Below are 23,015 nucleotides of genomic sequence, written 5' to 3'. Positions count from 1 at the left end.
TCGGTGGTGAGGGTGGGTTGGTTGGCGGCGAGTGCGGAGAAGAGTTGCTCTTCGGGGATCTTGTTCCACTGTCGACGAGGGATGGGTTGGGTGCGGAGGTGGCGGGTCTCGCGTCGGAATGTGAAGTGGACGCAGCTGTGGTCGGTCCAGTGTAGGGCGGAGGCGAGGCTGAAGAAGACATGTTTGCTGGCGGAGAAGATGGGGTCAAGCGTGTGTCCGTCGATGTGGGTGGCGGTGTTCACCAGTTGTTTGAGGCCGAGGTTGGCGAGGTTGTCGAGCAGGGTGGTGGTGTTGGGGTCGGTGTTTTGTTCCAGATGGAAGTTGAGGTCACCTAGGAGGATGTAGTCCGGCGAGGCGAGGGCGTGCGGGGAGATGAAGTCGGCGATGGCGTCGCTGAAAGGGGCGCGTGGCCCGGGAGGACGGTAGATGAGGGATCCTCTGAGGGTGGTCCTCGGATCGGTGCGAATCTGAAAATGCAGGTGTTCAGCGGCGAGAGGGGTGTCTTCGGTGGAGGTGGTGACGCTGATGGAGTCTTTGAAGACGATGGCGATACCTCCTCCTACCTGGTTGGTGCGGTCTTTTCTGGAGATCTTGTAGCCTTCGGGGATGGCAGTGGCGATGTCAGGGGCCAAGGAGGCGTTCATCCAGGTCTCCGTGATGAAGGCAACGTCCGGTGCTATGGAGTCCAGGAGGTCCCAGAGTTCAACGGCGTGTTTGTGGACGGAGCGAGCGTTGACTAGGATGCACTTGAGGTGGTTGATGGCGCGTGGGCTGGTGGTCATGGTTGTTGCGTGGTGGAAGGTGCGTTTGCAGGAGTTGCAGGCGAAGGGTCCATGGGTGCGTTTGGGGTGAGCTTGGAAGCAAGTGTTGGAGCGTCCTGGGTTGAGGGCGTGGAGGGTGGTGGGGTCGTAGCGGGTCAGCGGGGCTTGGGAGAGCTGGGGACCAGGGGTCGTGGCGCTGGGCGTGGGACAGGCGCAGACGGGCGCAGACGGGCTTGCCTCTTGTGCGCCTCCGGCGCGCCAGCGGCGCGGTCGCACAGCGGCCGCCATATGAGGTAGGAGGGGGGGGAGGGGTCAGGTGGGGGCGAATGGGAGCTGGGGGGCGGGGGCGTGCAGGAGGTCGCGGCGGGAAAGCGCGAGGGAGGGGGGGGACAGGTAGAGTGAGAAGAGCTGGGGGAGGGGGGTTTAAGGGTGGAGGGGGTGAGTGTTAGGAGGTTTAGGAGATAAGGGAGAAAGATAGGAGTAGGGTTGAGAAGATAGGGGAGGGGGGTTGTAGAGGTGGGTGAGGGTGAGAGGTAGAGTGAGAGGATAGGAAGATAGGTAATAGAGGGGGTGAGGGAGGGGGGGAGAGATAGAGAAATAGATAGAGAAAATAGATAGATAGGGAAATCGATAGATAGGGAAATAGATAGAGAGATAGGAAGATAGGAGGAGGTGGAGAGTGAGGGAGTTAGATAGTGGGATAGAGAGATAGAGAGATAGGTAGATAGGAGGAGTGGGGGAGGTAGATAGTGAACGGGTTAGATAGGGGAGATAGAGAGGGGGATGTGAGTGGGGGAGGGGGATGAGGGAGGAGCAGGAGGGCAGGCGCGGGGAGAAGAGGACGGAGGAGGCAGAAGAGCCGAAGTCAGAAGACAAGAAGAACAGAAGACAAGAAGACAAGAAGAACAGAAGAACAGAAGAACAGAAGACCGGAAGGAGAGAAGAAAGGAAGATCAGAAGACCGCAAGGAGAGAAGAAAGGAAGACCGGAAGAACACAGAAGAACACAGAAGAACACAGAAGAAGATACAGAAAACGAAGAACAGAGGGCAGAAGACCACAGAAGAAGATGAGGAAGAAGAGAAGTAGAGTGAAGACGGGGGAAAGAAGAGTACAGAAGAAGATTACAGACGAGGAGCGAGGAGGAAGAACAGAAGAACAGAGAAGAAGAAAAGAAGAAAAGAAGCAGGAGCAGGAGAGAGGGTGAGTAGCGCGGGGCAGAGCGAGGGGCTGGGAGGTGGGGGGTACTTACTGTGAGGTGGGTCTCAGGAACTCAGGAACCTGGAGGAGCTGCAGCGGCAGGGGGAGCGACCTACCCTTGGGTCAAGGGTCGCTACCACTGTCGCGCAGCGGCCGCCATATGAGGTGGGGGGGGGGAGGGGTCAGGTGGGGGCGAATGGGAGCTGGGGGGCGGGGGCGTGCAGGAGGTCGCGGTGGGAAAGCGCGAGGGAGGGGGGGGGACAGGTAGAGTGAGAAGAGCTGGGGGAGGGTGGTGTAAGGGTGGAGGGGGGTGAGTGTTAGGAGGTTTAGGAGATAAGGGAGAAAGATAGGAGTAGGGTTGAGAAGATAGGGGAGGGGGGTTGTAGAGGTGGGTGAGGGTGAGAGGTAGAGTGAGAGGATAGGAAGATAGGTAATAGAGGGGGTAAGGGAGGGGGGGAGAGATAGAGAAATAGATAGAGAAAATAGATAGATAGGGAAATCGATAGATAGGGAAATAGATAGAGAGATAGGAAGATAGGAGGAGGTGGAGAGTGAGGGAGTTAGATAGTGGGATAGAGAGATAGGTAGATAGGAGGAGTGGGGGAGGTAGATAGTGAACGGGTTAGATAGGGGAGATAGAGAGGGGGATGCGAGTGGGGGAGGGGGATGAGGCAGGAGCAGGAGGGCAGGCGCGGGGAGAAGAGGACGGAGGAGGCAGAAGAGCCGAAGTCAGAGGACAAGAAGAACAGAAGACAAGAAGACAAGAAGAACAGAAGAACAGAAGAACAGAAGACCGGAAGGAGAGAAGAAAGGAAGATCAGAAGACCGGAAGGAGAGAAGAAAGGAAGACCGGAAGAACACAGAAGAACACAGAAGAACACAGAAGAAGATACAGAAAACGAAGAACAGAGGGCAGAAGACCACAGAAGAAGATGAGGAAGAAGAGAAGTAGAGTGAAGACGGGGGAAAGAAGAGTACAGAAGAAGATTACAGACGAGGAGCGAGGAGGAAGAACAGAAGAACAGAGAAGAAGAAAAGAAGAAAAGAAGCAGGAGCAGGAGAGAGGGTGAGTAGCGCGGGGCAGAGCGAGGGGCTGGGAGGTGGGGGGTACTTACTGTGAGGTGGGTCTCAGGAACTCAGGAACCTGGAGGAGCTGCAGCGGCAGGGGGAGCGACCTACCCTTGGGTCAAGGGTCGCTACCACTGTCGCGCAGCGGCCGCCATATGAGGTAGGAGGGGGGGGAGGGGTCAGGTGGGGGCGAATGGGAGCTGGGGGGCGGGGGCGTGCAGGAGGTCGCGGCAGGAAAGCGCGAGGGAGGGGGGACAGGTAGAGTGAGAAGAGCTGGGGGAGGGGGGTTTAAGGGTGGAGGGGGGTGAGTGTTATGAGGTTTAGGAGATAAGGGAGAAGGATAGGAGTAGGGTTGAGAAGATAGGGGAGGGGGGGTTGTAGAGGTGGGTGAGGGTGAGAGGTAGAGTGAGAGGATAGGAAGATAGGTAATAGAGGGGGTGAGGGAGGGGGGGAGAGATAGAGAAATAGATAGAGAAAATAGATAGGGAAATCGATAGATAGGGAAATAGATAGAGAGGAAGATAGGAGGGGGTGGAGAGTGAGGGAGTTAGATAGTGGGATAGAGAGATAGAGAGATAGGTAGATAGGAGGAGTGGGGGAGGTAGATAGTGAACGGGTTAGATAGGGGAGATAGAGAGGGGGATGCGAGTGGGGGAGGGGGATGATGCAGGAGCAGGAGGGCAGGCGCGGGGAGAAGAGGATGGAGGAGGCAGAAGAGCCGAAGTCAGAAGACAAGAAGACAAGAAGAACAGAAGAACAGAAGAACAGAAGACCGGAAGGAGAGAAGAAAGGAAGATCAGAAGACCGGAAGGAGAGAAGAAAGGAAGACCGGAAGAACACAGAAGAACACAGAAGAAGATACAGAAAACGAAGAACAGAGGGCAGAAGACCACAGAAGAAGATGAGGAAGAAGAGAAGTAGAGTGAAGACGGGGGAAAGAAGAGTACAGAAGAAGATTACAGACGAGGAGCGAGGAGGAAGAACAGAAGAACAGAGAAGAAGAAAAGAAAAAAAGAAGCAGGAGCAGGAGAGAGGGTGAGTAGCGCGGGGCAGAGCGAGGGGCTGGGAGGTGGGGGGTACTTACTGTGAGGTGGGTCTCAGGAACTCAGGAACCTGGAGGAGCTGCAGCGGCAGGGGGAGCGGCAGGGGGAGCGACTACAGCAAAATCAAAGTGTCACTTCATTATATTCAGCAACAGTGCTGTGCACAACAACACCAAAGTGTTGCCATCAAAAGTTGTGCCTATAAAGTAAGCATTCTGGAATGACTAAAATGTGCTCTGCTAAAGTATGCTGCTAAAAATGAGCTTTCTAAAAATGAACTGTTAGAATAAGCTTGTGCTTTATAATGTGCCCATGTCAAGAGTGCCTATAAAATGAGCTAAGTGAGCTACTTGCCAATAATTTTAAGTCTTCCTATAGGGATTTGAACAACATGAACAATTCATAAATACAGAACACGTTTTTGACACTTTTATTATACAACATTTTGTCAGAAACCCGACAGGAAACACGAAATTACACAAACATAAAAACATTTTCTCTTGCTTTCCTTCTTGACACTTGCATCTTTACAAACAAATACACTATAATTTTCTATGCGAACATTCATTACATTAATGTAATCTTTCCCCCAGAAGTAAAATAATGGCTTTGAAATATATTGTATTAATTTGTTTTTGCACAATATTTACTGCATGTACTTCATGCTGAACGGAAGCATCTCATAAATATAACAATGTGAGAACATTTGCACTTTTGCCAAAATACACTGTAGAAATTCTCCTTGTAACGTTACATTTTGTTAGCTAAGGAAAGATAAAACAGAGCAGCAAGCAAGGCAGATTAAGGGCCTCATTAGGAGTTTGGTGGTCCCTCCATGGGACTGCCAAACTCACAGCGAGGACGCCACCGCCATGGCTGTGGCATCCCTTCCTGCCCTATTACCATGTTTCTGCCGGTCTGACCGACGGGAACTTTGCTATAGAACATTCCTGCCGGTCAGAACGGCAGGAACAGTGCTACAAGATAGCACTCAGCTCCCTTAAAGGGGCTGAGTGCTATCTTATAGCACAGAGGGGGCTGACCAGCACCCTCGGAATGCGCCCTGTGTGCAGCCAGCGAAAGCTAAGTTTTCTCCAGCTCGTGTGCTGTGGACATGGCCTTGACTGAGCATCAGATTTGAGGACAGCCTCCCTGACCCCTAACTGTATATAGTATATAGAAAAAGGTAATGCCTGCAATACTAAGGTAGTGGAATGTGTGCAAGTACAAATGTAAATACTTTACTTACAGCAGACAATATATACCTGCACTCAATTGTTGCTGCTAGGCAGGCCATCCCAGTAATTTCTTTACACACAACATTTGGTTTGCAATGTTGTGATAAGGTTGTGTTTCTATGGTGAATGCATCTGTGACTCAAATGTGAAAACAGCTATGGAGACAAGCCAAAATCATCAAAGTCCAAGTCAGAATCTGCGGTGTGGGCACTCTCACCTCTGGAATTATCCCAAGTTGATTATGCAATGTGTGATTCTGGTAGAGTGGTGTACAGTTTCTGTTCCGCAGCCACAGAGATTGATAAAGTTAAGTATTCTCAATATTTAAGAAATTGAAGTGTTCCTTACTTTTTGAATGGTATTTGGAAGATGCACATCTAATGCACTTGTTAAGGTATTTTTATTTTTAAAGCGCAGCGTACACTGAAACCTTTTGACTCTGAGAGTAAAAACATAACAGACGGTGAAGCGGAAACAGCTAGCAGATTTCAGATCGAATGTCCTTAATTAGTGTCAAAAACGTCAGGGTTTGTCTTCCATTCGTAAGGGACAGCCAAGGAAAAGGTCTGGTCACCAAAGGTATCAGTACACATTCAAAGTACTGCTAAAGATAAAAAGAGAAGGGTTGGCAGATCAGAGAGTATGGCTCGGAAGGTGCAGGGTAACATTTTTGCCTAGAAAATCTGGCGTTTTGGTATTTTGGAGTTTTGGCATAACTTACTCTTTGATCTATTGCCATGTTCTTAAATGTGATCCTTGATTGAATGGGGATCCAGTTCAAGGATCCTTACACAGAAGTAAAGTGATTTCTTCTAGCTGTGTTTGCAACCAAACAAGCAACTGTGGTCTGAACAAGCTAAAGTCAATATCGCTTCACAATAGACTGCATTGCCTTACTCCAGCCTAGACCAGACACATCACAGAGATATGAAGGCTTAACTTAATAAACTGTAAGATTTCTATTACATTCTAAGCTCAAGGAAGGTGGTTTAGGCTACTCTAGTGTTTGGGGGTGCTGAAGAAAGGGCACTGTCCATTAGAACACCCACAATGCAGACTACTTTGGAAAGCCATTGATTTTGGGCCATCACGCCTGCTCCACAGCTGTGGCACCAAAAGGATTTCAGTCTTGCATGGACTCAGACATAAAAAAGAAGATATCCACCGAATGACCATCAATAATACAGATATGAGGAATGAGTGGCCTTGCCCTGACTGATATTACCCCGTAGGGCAGAGGAGGCCAAATAAAAGCTGTCTGTCATCTGTGCATTGGTAAAACAGGCCTCTGCTGATGAAGGAGTGGAAGCTGCACATGAAGGTAAAGTAGAGGGACCCCACTAGTAAGAGGCTTTATTTGTGATTAATACTTCTAGATTGCAGTTGTTGCAGTCATGTTTTATGACTTCTGTACAGACATTTTGAGTGTTTGATTTGTCTGGGATATGAATAGTAAAAGGAATGTAAAAATATTTAGTCCAGAAAAGGGGAATGGGCTGGTGGGTCTTATTGAGATTGGTTGCTGAGAACTTGAGTTATTTATTTTTTTAATTCAGACTCTGGAAGCTTCCTGTTTAGGCTGTGCAGGAAAAATGGAAGAACATGCCAATAATATACTTGCTTTGCCTGGGTACTACCAGAAGATTGAAGTTGAATAATTTTGTGGTCCTTTGTCCTCACTGTAGTCCCTTTAAGCCATGGCTTAAAGCAATATTGGTACTAGATGTGATACAAGATTTTCCCTCTGCTTCCCTTTTCTCTTGAGGTCCAGAAAAATCTGAAATAGTGTTTGGTGCTCATAATGCCCTTGTGTTAACTGTATCTAGTGCATTAAAGAAATCATTTTTCTTAATTGTAATCTTCAAAGGTATATTAGAAAGCATGTTGTATTTTTCTGTTTTCTTCAATTTTTACCTTTTATTTGCATTCTACCTTTTATTTACACCAATGATCTTCCATTAAACTGGATAGTTAAGGATTTCAGGTGTCTAAACATCTCCCTTATGAAACTATGGGGGTGATTCTAACTTTGGCGGGCGGCGGAGGCCGCCCGCCAAAGTTCCCCCAACAGAATACCGCTACGCGGTCAGAAGACCGCCGCGGTTATTCTGTGTTTCCCGCTGGGCTGGCCCGCCAGAAGGCCGCCCGCCAGCCCAGCGGGAAACCCCTTCCCACGAGGAAGCCGGCTCCGAATGGAGCCGGCGGAGTGGGAAGGGTGCGACGGGTGCAGTAGCACCTGTTGCGATTTTCAGTGTCTGCATGGCAGACACTGAAAATCTTTTAGGGGCCCTCTTACGGGGGCCCCTGCAGTGCCCATGCCATTGGCACTGCAGGGGCCCCCAGGGGCCCCACGACACCCCTCACCGCCATCCTGTTCCTGGCGGTCAAAACCGCCAGGAACAGGATGGCGGTGAGGGGGTCGGAATCCCCATGGCGGCGCAGCAGGCTGCGCCGCCATGGAGGATTCCTCAGGGCAGCGGAAAACCGGCGGGAGACCGCCGGTTTTCCGTTTCTGACCACGGCCATACCGCCGCGGTCAGAATGCCCTTGGGAGCACCGCCAGCCTGTTGGCGGTGCTCCCGCGGTCGTTGACCCTGGCGGTCAATGACCGCCAGGGTCAGAATGACCCCCTATATGTCCTATTCTTCAAATGACATCAACAAATCAAATATTCTTTTTTTACAATGCTGGGTTTCTTTGGTTAATGACGTCACACGAAGAATGGAAAACATTATTTTGTTCTGTGCAGCATTTCATTAAATTATCCCTAATACAATGGCCCATGTTCACTTTGCAAATTCCCAACAGTTCTTTTTGATTGTATTGCGAAGAAGAAAATCAATTTCAGGAACTATAAAACCCATCAAAAGAAAAAGCAGCATAAATATTACATCAACAATAAGAATGCCGGTTGTACTTGAATGCAAAGAAAATTTACAACCACTCTAGTGTCAGGCAGCTGCTTTATTTTGCATGTTTATCTCTATCCACTGCTAGTATGGAAAATCTTTGGCCCTATTCTACATCGCATGATAGTTTTGTCAAATCGGGTGTGCCTTTAAAGGCTGCAAAATGTTCTAATATATTAAAGAGTTTTGGAATCAACCATTTTTACACTCCAAACCCCTTACGCCAGTCCGTTTGCCTTTGAAAATGAGAAACATAGGCCACCTTTACCAAGGAGGTGTCATTTTTCAATTGTGTGATGGCTGTTTCTAGTATAACGTTCACCTTTTTGATACAGAGTTCAGACAGAATGGTTCATAATTGGGCAGTTCAGAGAACACACATGACATGGGAAATCTGGTCTGAATTCCCAGTATTTACAAGTGAACACAAGGAGTCTAGTCTGGATGAAGTAGGCTGCACTGGTACCAAGAATTATTTATTACCAGTAAACTCAAGTAAGGTGTACAAAGCACCCTATATCACTCCAGGCTAATCATCCTGGTCTTGGAGACCCAATGTCTGTGGAAATGTGATATTCAATTTCTAAATAACTAGTGACAAAAAAGCTGTATTTGGGAGGGGTAGCTTGCCGGCCTCCGAGATGGCAACCAGCTTGTGAAGCTTGGGTGCTTCCCCACTTTTGGAACTGTCCACCAGGCTTGAGGTCAGGTGGTCGGGCCGAACACTACATGGATGGAGGTAGTGGAATCAAAGGCATCCAATTGAGACCTCAGGGCACCTGCAACCCTGGGGCCTTCCTCACCGCCCTGGGGACCACCATTTCCCCGGGGCGATTTTTGTGATATATACGGGGGTGCGCCCCCCTGCATCCCAGGATTCACTACCTCCCCGGGGCATTCATCTGATTGTTTGTGGCAGGCAACCTTAAAAAAATAGAAATGGGGTCAGTTTCAGACCCACTTAGTCCCAGGGACCCCCCCACCTTCCAGGGGCTGTACATGATGGAGGGGGGTGCGTGGCCCCCCTCGAGGAGCCACTGATGGCCGTTGAGACTGCCACCCCCCAGGACTAGCTCCTGCTATGTTCTGGGGTGCCCACCCCCAGACATAGCTGTTTGCTGTGGCTTGGCCTCAGTTTTGACAGCTGCAGCTAAGGCACAGCAAACACTCTGCTTTCTGACAAAAGGACCTGTCAAACAGATCCTGACAAACATGTCTCCCTGTCAGAAACAAGAGTTTTCATCTCTGTTCCCTACACGCAGGTATGCATGCAGGGAACAGAGATGTAAGCATTGCTCCAGCAACCGGGGAACTGCTGTTAAAAGCAGCTGGCTGCTTTATGGGGCAATGGGACCGCAGGGGAGGCCTTGAGGCTCCCCTTGCTGTCTCAGATAGCCCATAAAGGGCAGAAAATATATAAAACAAAAAGAATAGCTTAAGTGTGAAGGTCACAGACCTTCACACTGAGCGGTGAGGGTTCAAGTCCAGGTGTATCCCTGGTCTCTTTCCAACTGGAAATGTTTAAGGCTCATAGTGAAAGGTGAGCTTACTGTTTCTAATTGACAAATACATTTTTCTTTTCAATTTGTGCAGAAATCTCTCCTTCTAAGAATATCATCCATCAAAGACTAAACAACTCTCTATGTCCCTCTCACTCTCTTTCTCTCTCTCACTTTTAATCTCTTTCTCCCACTTACACCCCCACTCAGACCCTTACGCACCCACTCACAAACCCATTCAAACACTCACGCACCCACTCACAGACCCACTCAGACCCTCATGCACCCACTCACAGCCCCTTTCAGACCCTCACGCACCCACTCACTGACCCACTCAGACACTCACACACCCACTCACAGAACCACTGACACCCTCATGCATCAGCTCACAGACCTGCGCAGACACTGACGCACTCACTAAGACAATGATGCATGCCCTCTTACACCCAGACAGAGACTCTCACAGCCACTCTCACCCGCAGATACACCCTCTAACACCTATTCTGACACTCAGAGAGATGCGGCCAACTCCCACCGCGTAGGGCCAAAACGGCCATGTGCAGAGTAGGGTTTGGTGGTTAGAGGGGTTGGCCACCAAGACCGGCTGCAGGCTAGGCCTTGCGGACAACCCCTGCTGTGCACGGGCAAAAGCATTTAAAAAACTATAGAAATTTACTGAAAAAAACAAATGTTACAGGGATGTTATAGATAGGAAATAGAATTTAAAAAACCTTAGAAATTCCCTGGAAAAAAACAAAGGTTACAGGGACGTTATAGTTAGGAAATAGCATGTAAAAAAATATAGAAATTCAGTGAAAAAAACAATGGTTACAAGGACAGTATAGTTAGGAAATATCATTAAAAAAAACAAAGAAGTTCACTTAAAAAAACAAAGGTTACAGGAACGTTATAGTTAGACCTACATTTTAAAAGTACAAAACCGCAGAAATTCACCTGTTATAGTAGGAGTTATTTCAAGTAACTATAACTCGTGCCCTAAGGTAACTATAACTCACGCCCTTGCCATGCACTGCTATTTAACCCACAAATTACGGCACTCATGACATCTTTGATAATGTCATTGATAATATCAACGTAATATTTGACAAAAAAACTGTGCATGGAGGGAGCACGAGTTATAGTTAACTTAGGGCACGAGTTATATTTACTTGAGATAACTCTAACTGTCACATTTAAATTTCTCTGGTTTTGTACGTATAAAATGTGAGTGAAACTATAACGTCACTTAACCTTGGTTTTTTAAGTGTGTGTGTATATATATTTAAAAAAAATGAATAATAATCTTCCTACTCCCACTCCTATGCACATAAAAACCTTTATTTAAGCACAGGTGGCATACACATACACATTTTGGTTCCAGCTGGACCTAAAAAGCATTGGTGTTTGCTACTTTTGCTCAAATAAATATTGGACATTAATGATCAGCTATTCTTCGAGTGTGAAACTTCGTACATATCAACAGGACTTTATAGAACTTAGCGATACAGAGCTTCCTGCCTCCTGCAGCCTTGCCCTTACCTGGTTCCCGGGCCCAAGCTCCATCACAAACATCTTGTCCAGCCTGCCAAGTGCTTTTGACCTTCCCCCTGGGTAGAAACAGCCCAAAGGGCAGTTTGCACATGCATGGGCGTCTGCCCTAGGTCTATTTGTTCCAGGGCCTAGGGCATCCTCACTCAGAAATCCTAGCTAAGGGCAGACAAGACAATGACAATATCCTGTCTGCTCCTGCTAGCTCCTGGCTGTTCCATGCCAGAACGTGTCACTCTACATTCCATCTCATAATTCCATCCTCTTCCGGACATTCTTGGCCATCCCTGGGGCTATATTGTTCTGCTTTTCTACATTTTCCTTCTAATATCATGCATATTTCTGTTCAAACACCTCATCATCCTACACTCTCACACAGTAATCATGCTACCTTAGCCAACTGTATCTTTCCTGTTTATACTCTAGCTACTTCTAATGCTTCTTTTCTTTTTCATGTGGTCTCCAGAATGAAGTGTCACTCTTCTCAATCTTCAATTTTTGTGTGTTCCTGACACTTGTCTCTCTACCTTTGATACCTTGGTTACTGCTGCTCTCCCAACTTCGGAGCCTTCTTTCTTTGCACCTTTCCTGCCCAGGTTGGGCACAGACCTCCCATTCCACCCATAATACATATTTTATTTCTTCTGGATTACCTTTCTCGCTAATGTATCCATTGAATATAAAAAAAATCTACTGTACTGAATATAAAATCTACTGTACTCTCCCATTTGATTACTGACAGACTCCATCTGGCCCCGGTCTGTCTTCTTCGACAATCTGGAATATGTACTTTTATGCCTCGCAGAGACTTCTTTGCTTCATCTTGGTGACTTCAACTTTCAATATACTGATCTATCATCTATGCCCCTTCACACCGTAGCTGAGCCACTTAAACTTTCTCTTTTGACCTCTCCTCCTGCTTATCAGGGTGGCTCCTTGGATCTTATCTTTTTTTCTTCAACAGTCGAGGCTTCTCTTTCTTCCCTCTTACTTAGCCCTTCTTCTGATCACTTTCTCTTGTCCACCATTATTTTCCTTCCATGACACTACTCCTTCAAAGCTGTCTTGTTGAGTTTCTACTATTGCTCTGCTCTGTATGTTTGTCTGCTGAAATATCTCACTACTCCACGTTTACTCGGAACTCTTACATTTATCCTTCTGTTTTCACTCCCACCTCCCTCTCATACCTCACCCTAAATACAACACTGGCACAGGATGCAGCACATAGGTTAGTGTCACTATGATACAATAAAGTGGGTTGGCTTCTATTAAGAGGCAGTACAGTGTTGGTGGTTTGTCTCCATAGGATGCACTGCAGCATGAGGGTCTAGTGTTTGAGCAATGCAGCGCTGTGTGCTCTTAACATTAAGGAATTTTGATGGATTAGCGTCCCCAGGGTGCATTATTTTATGGCTAGTTAGCATTACTGCCTTGTAACATATTAAGTTGAAGTCCCTAAGATGATGTGCAGTGAAGTTGGTTATTGTCTTTAACATGCATTACGGTGGGTTAATGTCACTATGCTTCTGTACGAATGCCTGAGTGAGCGTCCACAGGACGTACTGCAGTGCATTACCGTCTCTAGAATACAGTGCAGTGGAGTAGGTTAGTGCCAGTGGGATGCAGTAAACTGATGTGTTAATCCTAGGAAGGGTTGGGGGGGTTAATGTGTTCTCTGTGTACTGTATAGGATGCAGTGCAAAGCTGTAGGCTGGGGTTCCCAATGCAGCAATCGATGAATATCACAAGAATGCAGCATGGTGGGAGGGTTATTATCCTGATATGCAGTATCCTGTGATATTTTAGTGTCTGTAAAGTACAGTCCAGTCTAGTGGTTTAATGCTTGTATAATACAATTCAGTTTAGTGTGAAAGGGTCCCTGGTATGCAGTACAAGCTGTCAGTGTACCTAGAATGCAACATAGTGTGGTGGGTTAGTTCCCTGGGGTACATCACAGTTTTCTGTGGAGTGTAATGCACAGGTTAACGTCCATGTGCTGAAGTGCACTGTGGTTTTCCAGCATCCCCAGGATGCAGTACAGTATGATGCGTTAGCATTCCTAGGGCGTTGTGCGGGATGAAGACTAGTGTTACTAAGATGCAATGCTGTGTGGTTTTAGCGTCCCCTGGGTGGAAAGTGATGGGTTAGTGTTTACGATGTGTGGAGATGTGGTGGATTAGTGTTCCAAAGATGCAGTGCTGCAGATAAGTTTACCTCAAATGAGGTGCAGGATAGTGGGGTTGTGCCACTGGAAAGCAGTGCAGTGCACTAGGCAGTCTACCAAAGGAAACTTCACAAATAGTTTATTCCTGCTAAGAGGAGCATTTGCTTTTGTTGGTGTTGTAACCCTGCCCTCTTAGTTGTAAGAAGGGTTGCTCTTGTTGTAGAGAAGGGTATGGTCGGACAGTGTCTTTAGGACTGCAAAGTGATGGATGGTATCCCTAAGGAGTTCACAATATTTTATATTAGCATTTCCAAGGGTGCACTGTGGTTGAGACCTTTAACTCAGCTACCGAATTATAGTCCTCCAACCAGGGTCTTAATGGTTCCCAAAATCATTTTATCACCTATCTGCTGGTATTTTTTTCTGCATTATGTATGTGGGTTCCAGTCTTGCGTGTGTCTCAGGCAACTCTTTAAGAACATTTGCCTGCTTGGAAATACACAACCATCTTATAATTACTATGAAGATCCCCCAGACTAGTCCAGGACTGTCCAATTCCCAGACATTGACATTAAAGGACTCTGTAATGGCTTGGCAAGTTCCAGCTTTGAATCTGAATAAAGGAGTGTCTTGGAGTGCAATTTTCAAATATGGTATTTGTCTCTAGGTGAGGAGTTATGCACTCTAATGACACAGATGAGTGATTGGACAGCATGCATGTAGCATCCTAACTGAGGTCACCCACGTGCATGAATCCCTGGACGGCAACCCACAGTTAAACCTAGATTAGATATTGTGCACGAAGCGCAGGTAGTCAAGTTTTGCACACCAGAGTTTCTAGATGGCCAGATGTCAACAAAGCCATGTTGCTGGCTCAGTCCTGCAAGTAGGCAGGAGGCTGCAGTTTTCATGCAAATAGATGTACCAGAGCAGTACATTCACAGGTCTAGCACTGAGTTAAAATCCCTTCATCAAAACATAGTAGTTGGGGCCATAAAATGTTATATTGATAATATATGTGTGAAAAAATCCAGACTATCTACATTTCAGCCATATTCTGACAAATGTAACATGCCTACTTCCCAGTTTCCCTTGGACTATCATAAATTTGCCCTCACTGTGGCCAAATGATGAAAGGGGACATCCATATCGATAAGTATAGCCACCACCCCAGCATGTGAACTATAGGATGCAATATAGCAGGAATATCCCCAGACATGGGCAATCCCATATTTACCCATTTAAGGTCAAGTGGGTTTCTCGCAGGAAGGCAACTGAGATGTTATGTCTACAAAGACAAGCCAAACAGTGTCTGATCTTCTGATAATAGCAGTGTGATATTCCATGATAGCAAATTCAGCTTAAAATTCCCCTTTCTGCTCATCTTATATCAAACCACCGGTGTATCATCAAAGACTCAAGAGCTAGGGCGAGCCCCCAGCCCACCACAGGATACACTGGTCTAAGCACCCTTTAGATGTATGGAGAATTACAATTGTGGTGTTTCCTGTTTCTGAACAACCATTTCCTCGCACAGTTGCAACTGGGGCACTCTGCTGGTTGAATCAACATCAGACGTGGATGTGTCTCCATTTAGCAGCTGTGTGGTCCGTTTGCGCTTGGATAAGTACTGTCCCTTGGCGAATTGTAAAGCCTTGGCAGAGTTAGTGTACTTTCTTGTTGATCCACCTAGGGCTATTTTACCTCTGACACGTAAATATGGCAGATAGGTCCTGATGCCCTCTCAGCAATCTGTTGAGTGGAATGCATACCTTTCCTGTTGAACATTTTAAGTAAAGTCAGAATATACAGTGATTGTTTTACACTGAAGTTCAAGGTCCACCTTTTCTCTGACCCTGGGCAGTACAGCATCTCTATCTCTATAGTTTAATAGGCTTAATAGAGCACTGTGATAGGTTAAGGGCTTGCCCTGGGTGGTGGCCTGAAGCTGAGAACCCTACGGGCCTTCACAGTCAGCAAACAGTCAGAAAAGCCTCTCTGCCAAAGAGATCCCACAGCAGCATCTCAACATAGAGCTCAAGTCTGCTACGTGCCATAGACTCTGACACACCGACAATGTATATGTTTTTTTTCCTAGACCGGGCTTCTAAATCTTCATTTTTCATTGCAACTGTCTCAATCTGTTTCTGTAGTTGCACAAGTCTTTTGTCTTAGATGGCAGTCTCATCCTTCAATTCAGACACCCTGTGCTTCACCATGTTGAGTCATGAATCCTGCTTATAGCCTCTTTCCTGAAAATGGTCCATTCAGTCTTACTGTCTAGAACGACCAGTCTGCTATTCATTTGAAGTATCAACTCCTTGAGGCTGTGTCTGTCGGCGGTATTTGGGTGGCATACATCAATGTTTCTTTTTGACTGGGCCTAGTTGTCCTCTTGGTGTCAAAAGGCAATCTGGCCCTTTTAACATCTGCCTGTACATGGTGCTGAGAAAACTGGTCACAGAGCTTGCCTCCTGACAGCTGGTAGAGAAAGTATGCCACTGAGATATTGGAGGGGGCTCAATGCATTTGTCAACCCTAAAAGTCGGCAGTGAGAATAGCAATCCCAACAGAGGCCATGTAATGCGAATCACCACTTATCTATGCAATAATTACTTCTTGGTCTGCCAAGTGTAGCATCAACAGGAGATTATAATTATCCCAACATAAACAGATATAGAGCTTTTCACCATGGGCCCTGAAGCATACAAACCAGACTATTCACAATGCCACGTTGTAAGGAAATGCGTCTTTCTGTTTTCTTTGGGAAGTTGTGTACAGATGCTGCTGTTTTTTTGAGAGTGCACATAGGCCTGCTAATCAAACCTCAATGCCATTACCCTGACCCTTAAACATGTATGCTTAATTGGCTTTTACCCAAATGGCACACACTAAATTACTTCTAAGCCTCCAGTGTATGGTATCAGGGGTACCCAGGGCCTGTAAGTTAGTGTCCCCTCAGGAACTGCAGCACCTATTGTGCCACCTGAGTGGGACCAGGTAAAACATGACTCCCAGTCTGCCACTACAGACTGGAAGCGCAGTTTAAAATTGCTGACTCGACTTTGCACATTTTAATCAATGGCAAAGCCCAAACTCCTTTCTTAATGTGTGTTAGTCACCACTACAGCAGGCCTATCGAGACCTAAGGATGGGTGCACCATGTTAAAAAATGTAATATGTTTAACATGTTCTGACAGTAAAAACCTGCCATTGTAGTTTTTACTGTGAGAAAGATTGGTAGCTCCATTGGAGAGTACAGAGTTACTTGCAGACAACTCAGATATGCTTCTTCTTAATAGGACTACCAAAGTTGGTGCTTCAAGGTATGAAACAACTTGTTACATTAAGCCTGACTTGATGCCCAAGTCGGAACTATTTGTAACTTGTTGCCACATGCAATTTTTAGAAAATTGCTACTCTGTTGTCTAGTTTTCCAGTGGTTGTTTGCTGAGGCTGGCCATGAGACAGTGTTCTGCCATCCTGGGGAGATGACCAGTTTAGGTAATAATAGAAACCTGCCGATGGAGGAGGTGTTACCTCTTCATGGCAGGAAGCCAAACAGGGTGTTGGCCCAAAAGGTGAGCTTCAAATGGAAGCCGCCTTTGAAGGGCAAATGGTGTACACACTAGGGAGGGGCTCCTAATTTATTCTGGTAGACAGGCTGAAGTCAAGGACAGAGAGAGGATAACTCTAGTCAAACCGTCCTTTCCACTGGCGTGTACCCCACAGGCAACCATGTCTCCAGAATGGGCTTCTGAGCTCCATACACCAAGAGAGGGGTCCCAACATTTTGGGAGTGGCAGAATAGAGTACTCTGCGATAGCTAGATGCCACAATTCCCAGAAAGTTGTCATCAGTTGGGAAAGAACCTAGTAGCCCATTGACTTGTGACTGCGAACTCCCCTGAGGGCACGTTCTAGGCACAAAAGGGGCACCCCTGGCATACAGAACTCAGATCTCACTTGACTGGAGAGAAGGACTGAAGAAAGACTGCCCTTCTTACCCTGGAAATGGCAAAGATGGACTGCACCTACTGCTCCTTGGGCTAGTGAAGGAAAGCAGTGTGTCTGCAGTGTCCTGTTTCTGGAGAAATCGATCCCTGAGTCCAGATAGAAACAGAGCCTCCAAGGGTCAGTTAAATGACATCCTGTTCATAGCACTGGGCCGCAAAAGCTGGAGTAGCCCGCCAGGTAAGTTGGGACCTGAGGTCACAGAATTGTTGCCCCTCATCCCCATGCAGCCTAAGAGACCAAGGCCTGATGCTCAAAAGTTGCACCCAGGTCTGCCGGACCCAGGAGTATTGTCGGAGTGCAGTTTGGTCACCCAGAAGAAGAGTTATTGCCAAAAGAAGGAAAATTATGAGTCTGCTGTGCTGGGCGACTGGCAGACCAGTGGTGACTGAACTTCTGCTGACCACATGAGGAATTCGAGGGACATCAACTCCTGTGGCCAGAATCACTTCTCAAGAAATGTGGACTGACACATATCCTAGGACAACCCCCGTTGACTGCTTAGCATCTTCATCTTTGAGCATCTTCAACATCCTGTATCCCTTGCATAAGGACCACTCCATGGACATCAATGGCAAGGAGCCACTGACGCTGGACTGAAGACTGCTATTTCAGTCCCCTTGACTGGCTCCCTGCTGGAGTTGATCAACCAAAGTAACTCCATGTCACCACATTACAGTCTCACAAAGTTTTCCTTGAAAATGTTTCTAAGGGCACGATTCACAAAGGGCCTCCGCAGTTGTGGCAGAGGCCCTGCTGTCGTGGCGGGGGGGCACACTTGTGGTGATGCCTCCGTACTGCAGTTACCCATTGTGGAAGTCCCACCAAGAATGCAGGGCACACGCCACAAGTGCCCCCCTGCAATGATTGTGGGCCTCGCAATGAGAGCAGAGGCCCTTTGTGAATCATCCCCATGTGCCAAATTTGCTGAATCTGCAAATTCTTGTTTGTGGTAAGTGAAAAATTCTGATTTATTGTTTCTTGTAAAATCTCTATCTTCGGAACCCTCTAGTGGTTCTTTTTTGTTTTGGTGCCCATACATTCATAAAAATATAATCTATTTCTATGAACTGGGGTCGGATTTCTTGAGTGTGGAGTTTCTTCCTTCTTCAGTTGTTTTGGTGCTGTTTAAATGCTGTACACTTGTTTCTTTCTTGAGGTCTTACTGCTCAAAGCCACAGCTTTCTAGGTTTGTGGTAAGGTTTGATAAACAAACCCTTACTGGTCCTTAAGGGGTTGATAGTGTATCACATTGTGAGGTCTCACAACCACACCATATAATACACCCAACTTCCCACTCACGTGGAGCCACTGCTTTACTGGAAAACCCGCTGTCATTTGTAGGTCTTTGCTACCATTTTGCAAAGCCAGACCCAAGTTCTGCTTCTCTACATTGGACTCCAAAAGAGCTCAGAACTACGGCCGGGCGCCCAATGGGCCCTGCTCACCTCCTCAGCGCCCACCAGGCAAACTCTAACCACAGGTGGCTGACACATTGACATGGTGGCATAAACAAGGGCAAGCCCCCAAGCTAATCAGCAGCCACAGCTGCCACTGGGCCTCTGCGAGCTCATGCCTCCACTGTTCGTTCTTAGCTTTAAGTGGCCGAAAAGCAAATTACAATTCTGAAATTGCACCTCTTCCCTGCCACGTCCATTCTGAATGGGAACAAATCAATCAGAACCGGTATGTCGTCAGTGTGGTGCAGCCTGAATTAGCCAGGGTCTCCAATCCAGCCAGAGTAATTACCAGTCAGTGACTAAGATGTGCCATGCATAATACAAATGGCTGAGATAATTTTAAGCACTCCACTCAACACTTTTTTTATTTTGATAAATGAGCCACCCAAGATGCGACAGGTACGTCCAGGCTTCAGTCTCCACCTCACTGTGCCACAGGTCTCAAGTTGCACCTCACTAAAGAGGCACAAGAAGGAGAAAACCTGACTGAACTCCCAGTTTCCATTTGAAGAAGACCTGGCCTGACAATTCAGAATCCACTACCCTTAATTGAGCCAGACCATGTATGATATCCTTGCGGATCTTTTCTGTCTGAAGTGAGACTATGGGCAAAAAATGACGGACTAAAAAGTGGCCCAAGTAGTTACCATTGGCTGAGATTTATAAAAGTATTCCACCCATCATTTTATTGCTTTTCTAAGTGGTAATTTATACGAGATCATTGCACATTTAAAGAGGTATAAAACGCACATCTTATAATCTAACATTAGGGAAAGGGCCATACATGTTAACACTGTAACTCCCATAGACTTCCCTAAAGAGAACAGACAGTTTGTGACTGTAGGAGACATGCACCCCGGAATAATTTAAAAGCTAGAACCAGTAAAGGTGAATTGAATTATCCATCTTCTGTTTTCTCCCTGCCCACTTTGGCTGTCAATCCTTTCTGTGCCCTGCACAGACCTAATGACCAATGATGGTGTTTGGTCTACCCTTCATCAAGAGTGTTGTGAATTGGCTTGGGCAACACATTTGCACATTACAAATCAAATACATTTTCCCAGATAGTGTAAATAATTTAATGCTGATGTCGGAGAAGAAAGTTTGAAGAACGGGGCAAGCAAATTTGAAGAAAGAAGAGACCGACCCTGGTATTGCACAGTAGAGAATATCTCACTGTCTAGTGTTAGACCTCATGAGAAGCTGGAGAAAGTGCCTCAGGACTTACCCATCAAGTTGCGGTCTGCAGGAACCTATGTTTGAAACCACCCCTCGTCCATACAGTGACTTTTTGAACTCACCTCTCTTTGTAATGATTACCCTCAGCAGGGGATTGGCTGAAGACAGCGCCTTGTGGTAGTTGTCGTCATTGTTTATTGGGAGCAGGTCCCCATGGATGTCTGTATACCCCAGCAGAATGTCTACGCAGGGAATCTGATGCACAGTCTGAATCAACTGGTAGAAGTCCTGGAAGCAACCTGTGCTGGATCTCCTCAGAGCAAATCTGCGGAATTCTGCGTCAAACTGGAATGAAAGTTAACAGAACATCAGAAAAGGAAGCATGGAGAGACATGTGATATTACCAACCCCACCCAACACAGTCTTAGCTGTAATACATAATAATACTTGGCTATACAGATGTGCGTACTCCCTAGTGTCCCCGCTTACATAGTGGCCAGGATGCAGTATCCACACTTTTGGCCAGATGCACTAACCAATTCCAGAGAACAAATATACTTAAATTAGAGGTTCCACAAAGTCCACACCCTGGCTTACAGCTATATATGCTGAAACCTAGAGTATGGCCTAACCAGGGATGTGCAATTAGCTTTTAGAGATTTCCATGGTGTTCTTGATTGTCAAAGAGCTATTCTATCTGAGGGGCAAACAACTGCCAATGCATCAGCTTACAATACTGCAAATACATCATAAAGAAAGCAAACGTCAATACTACTATGAGTTATTAAAAAGGTAGACACAGTTCGGTATGCATGCACACAAGGTGTACAGTTAGGGTGACTACCCATCCGTAAATTTCACGGACTGCCCATAATTTTGCCCTGCCGTCCGTTGTCTGTGATGAAAGCCTTAACGGACGGCATTTGTCCGTAATTTTAGCCTTTCACCAAAAGGACAACGGACGGCAGGGTGAAATTACGGGCAGATCAGATGCCCCCAGCTGGATTGAAAGGCAGGGGGTTCTCCTGTGCTCTGAGGGAGGGAGGTGCAGACAGATAAGAAAAGGTCTTCTTGCCAGGGTGTCTCCTTCCCTAAAGAAATGCAAATGTGGGTAACTGGTAAATATGAAAATGCAAAGGGCCTTGAAAAACCGCATTGACTTTAATAAAAGGAGTCACTTGAAGCTTTCTGATGGCAAAGATATTTTCTTTCAGAGAGGTACTGTAATGGTGTACCAAGGTGAGCTGTGGAGTGTGTGGTTTTAATGGAGTGTTATAATTTTTTTTAGTACTAGGTATAAACTGTATTTTATTCAAATCTGTATTTGAGAAGCACTTTTTTAATTAATGTATTTGTGCTTTTTTGTAGCAGCCTATATTATGATGTAATTGTATTTATATAGCGCTTACTACCCCCCTCACGAGGATTTGAATGCATGTTTAAAATAACGACTTACACATTCACAGTTCTTTCAGGGACCTCGGCCCCTCATAGTACTAATAAACATTGGCAAAGCCAATAGGTCTTGTCTAAGCAAGAGTTATTGACTTTGCTAATGTGTTTTAGCCATGTTATATACTGGAGTGGCTGCTGTACAGCATGGCTAAAAGTTAGTGGCATAGTGGTGCAGAGTGGAGAAGAGTGGCATAGGAGCAGTGGCATAGAGCCCAGTGCTGCAGAGTACAGAGCAGTGGAGTACAGTGCAGTTGTTTAGAGTGCATTTGCGAAAAGTGCAGTGGTTTTGAGTGCAGTGGCATGGAGTGGCGTGGGACAGAGTAGAGTGGCATAGACTGCAAAGGAGTAGAGTGGCATATAATAGAGTGGCAGGGAGTGCAGTAGTGTAGAGTGATGCAGTGGCATAGAGTGCAGAGTAGACTTGCATGGCAGAGAGTGCAGTGGCGTACTGTAGAGTGGTGCAGTGCAGAGTAGAGTATAGTGATGTAGAGTGTGGTCACGTAGAGTGGAGTGATGCAGAGTAGAGTGTAGTGGCATAGAGTGCAGTGGCACAGAATGCAGTAGTACAGAGTAGATTGGTGTACAGTGGCGGAGAGTGCAATGTTGCAGAGTAGAGTGTCAGTGCAGTGATGTGGAGTAGAGTGACACAGAGAGCAGTGGCATAGAGTACAGTGGTGCAGAGTAGAGAGCAGTGGCGTTCAGTGCCGTTGTTTAGAGTGCATTGGTGCAGAGTGCAATGGCATAAAGTGGCATGGGGTAGAGTAGCATAGAATGCAGTGGAGTAGAGTGGCATACATTAGAGTGGCAGAGAGTGCAGTGGCGTACAGTGCAGTGTTGCAGAGTGGCATAGAGTGGAGTTGTGCGGACTAAATTGGTGTTGCCAATACTGGAGTGGTAAAGCGTGTATAGGAGGAGAGCGCAGTGGGGTAGAGAGGCGTAAAGTGCATGGCATAGAGTAGAGTGGTACAGAGTAGAGTAGAGAGGCATAGTGTGAAGTAGCATAGAGTGCAGTGGCTTAATGTGGAGTAGTTCAGAATGGAGAAGAGTGCAGTGACATGGAGTGGCGTAAATTGGAGTGATACAGAGTAGGGTGCAGTGGTGTGGAGTGTTGCAGAGCCGAGTGGAATGGAGTAGCGTGGTGTGGTAACACACTGCGATTACAGACAACAAATTTTTGATTGAAATTACCATTACATTTGCACAGATATACAGTTTTTCAAACCAAACTATACTGTGCACAGACGATGATGTGTGGAAATTGCATCCTTAATGCAATTATTGTTTTAATTATATAAAGGTATTTGTTTCCAGTACAGTTCAGAATTAACAAAAATGTGCTTTATTTGTACTCCTAATTCTGATATATTCTGAAGTTTATTTAAATGTTGTCACATAATAGAAAAAACTCTTTCCTAACCCCAGTATCCAGCAAGATTGCCGTATAAATCCTCTCACTTTGAAGTCGGGGAATGAAAAGTA

General features: G+C 46.4%; 1 protein-coding gene across 1 annotated transcript in view; it reads right to left on the bottom strand.

The window, feature by feature from the left end:
- The window catches only part of PARD6A (par-6 family cell polarity regulator alpha), a 185,937-nt gene that overhangs the window by 94,261 nt on the left and 68,661 nt on the right, over window positions 1-23,015 (bottom strand). Inside the window, exon 2 of the mRNA XM_069217560.1 lies at window positions 20,204-20,426. Within this exon, the coding sequence (XP_069073661.1) occupies window positions 20,204-20,426 (223 nt within the window). The remainder of the gene's footprint in view (window positions 1-20,203; window positions 20,427-23,015) is intronic.

The sequence above is a fragment of the Pleurodeles waltl genome, chromosome 12, assembly GCF_031143425.1.
Source record: "Pleurodeles waltl isolate 20211129_DDA chromosome 12, aPleWal1.hap1.20221129, whole genome shotgun sequence".
NCBI lineage: Eukaryota > Metazoa > Chordata > Amphibia > Caudata > Salamandridae > Pleurodeles > Pleurodeles waltl.
Note: the sequence above shows the minus strand (reverse complement) of the source record. Positions and strands in the feature narration are given on the sequence as shown.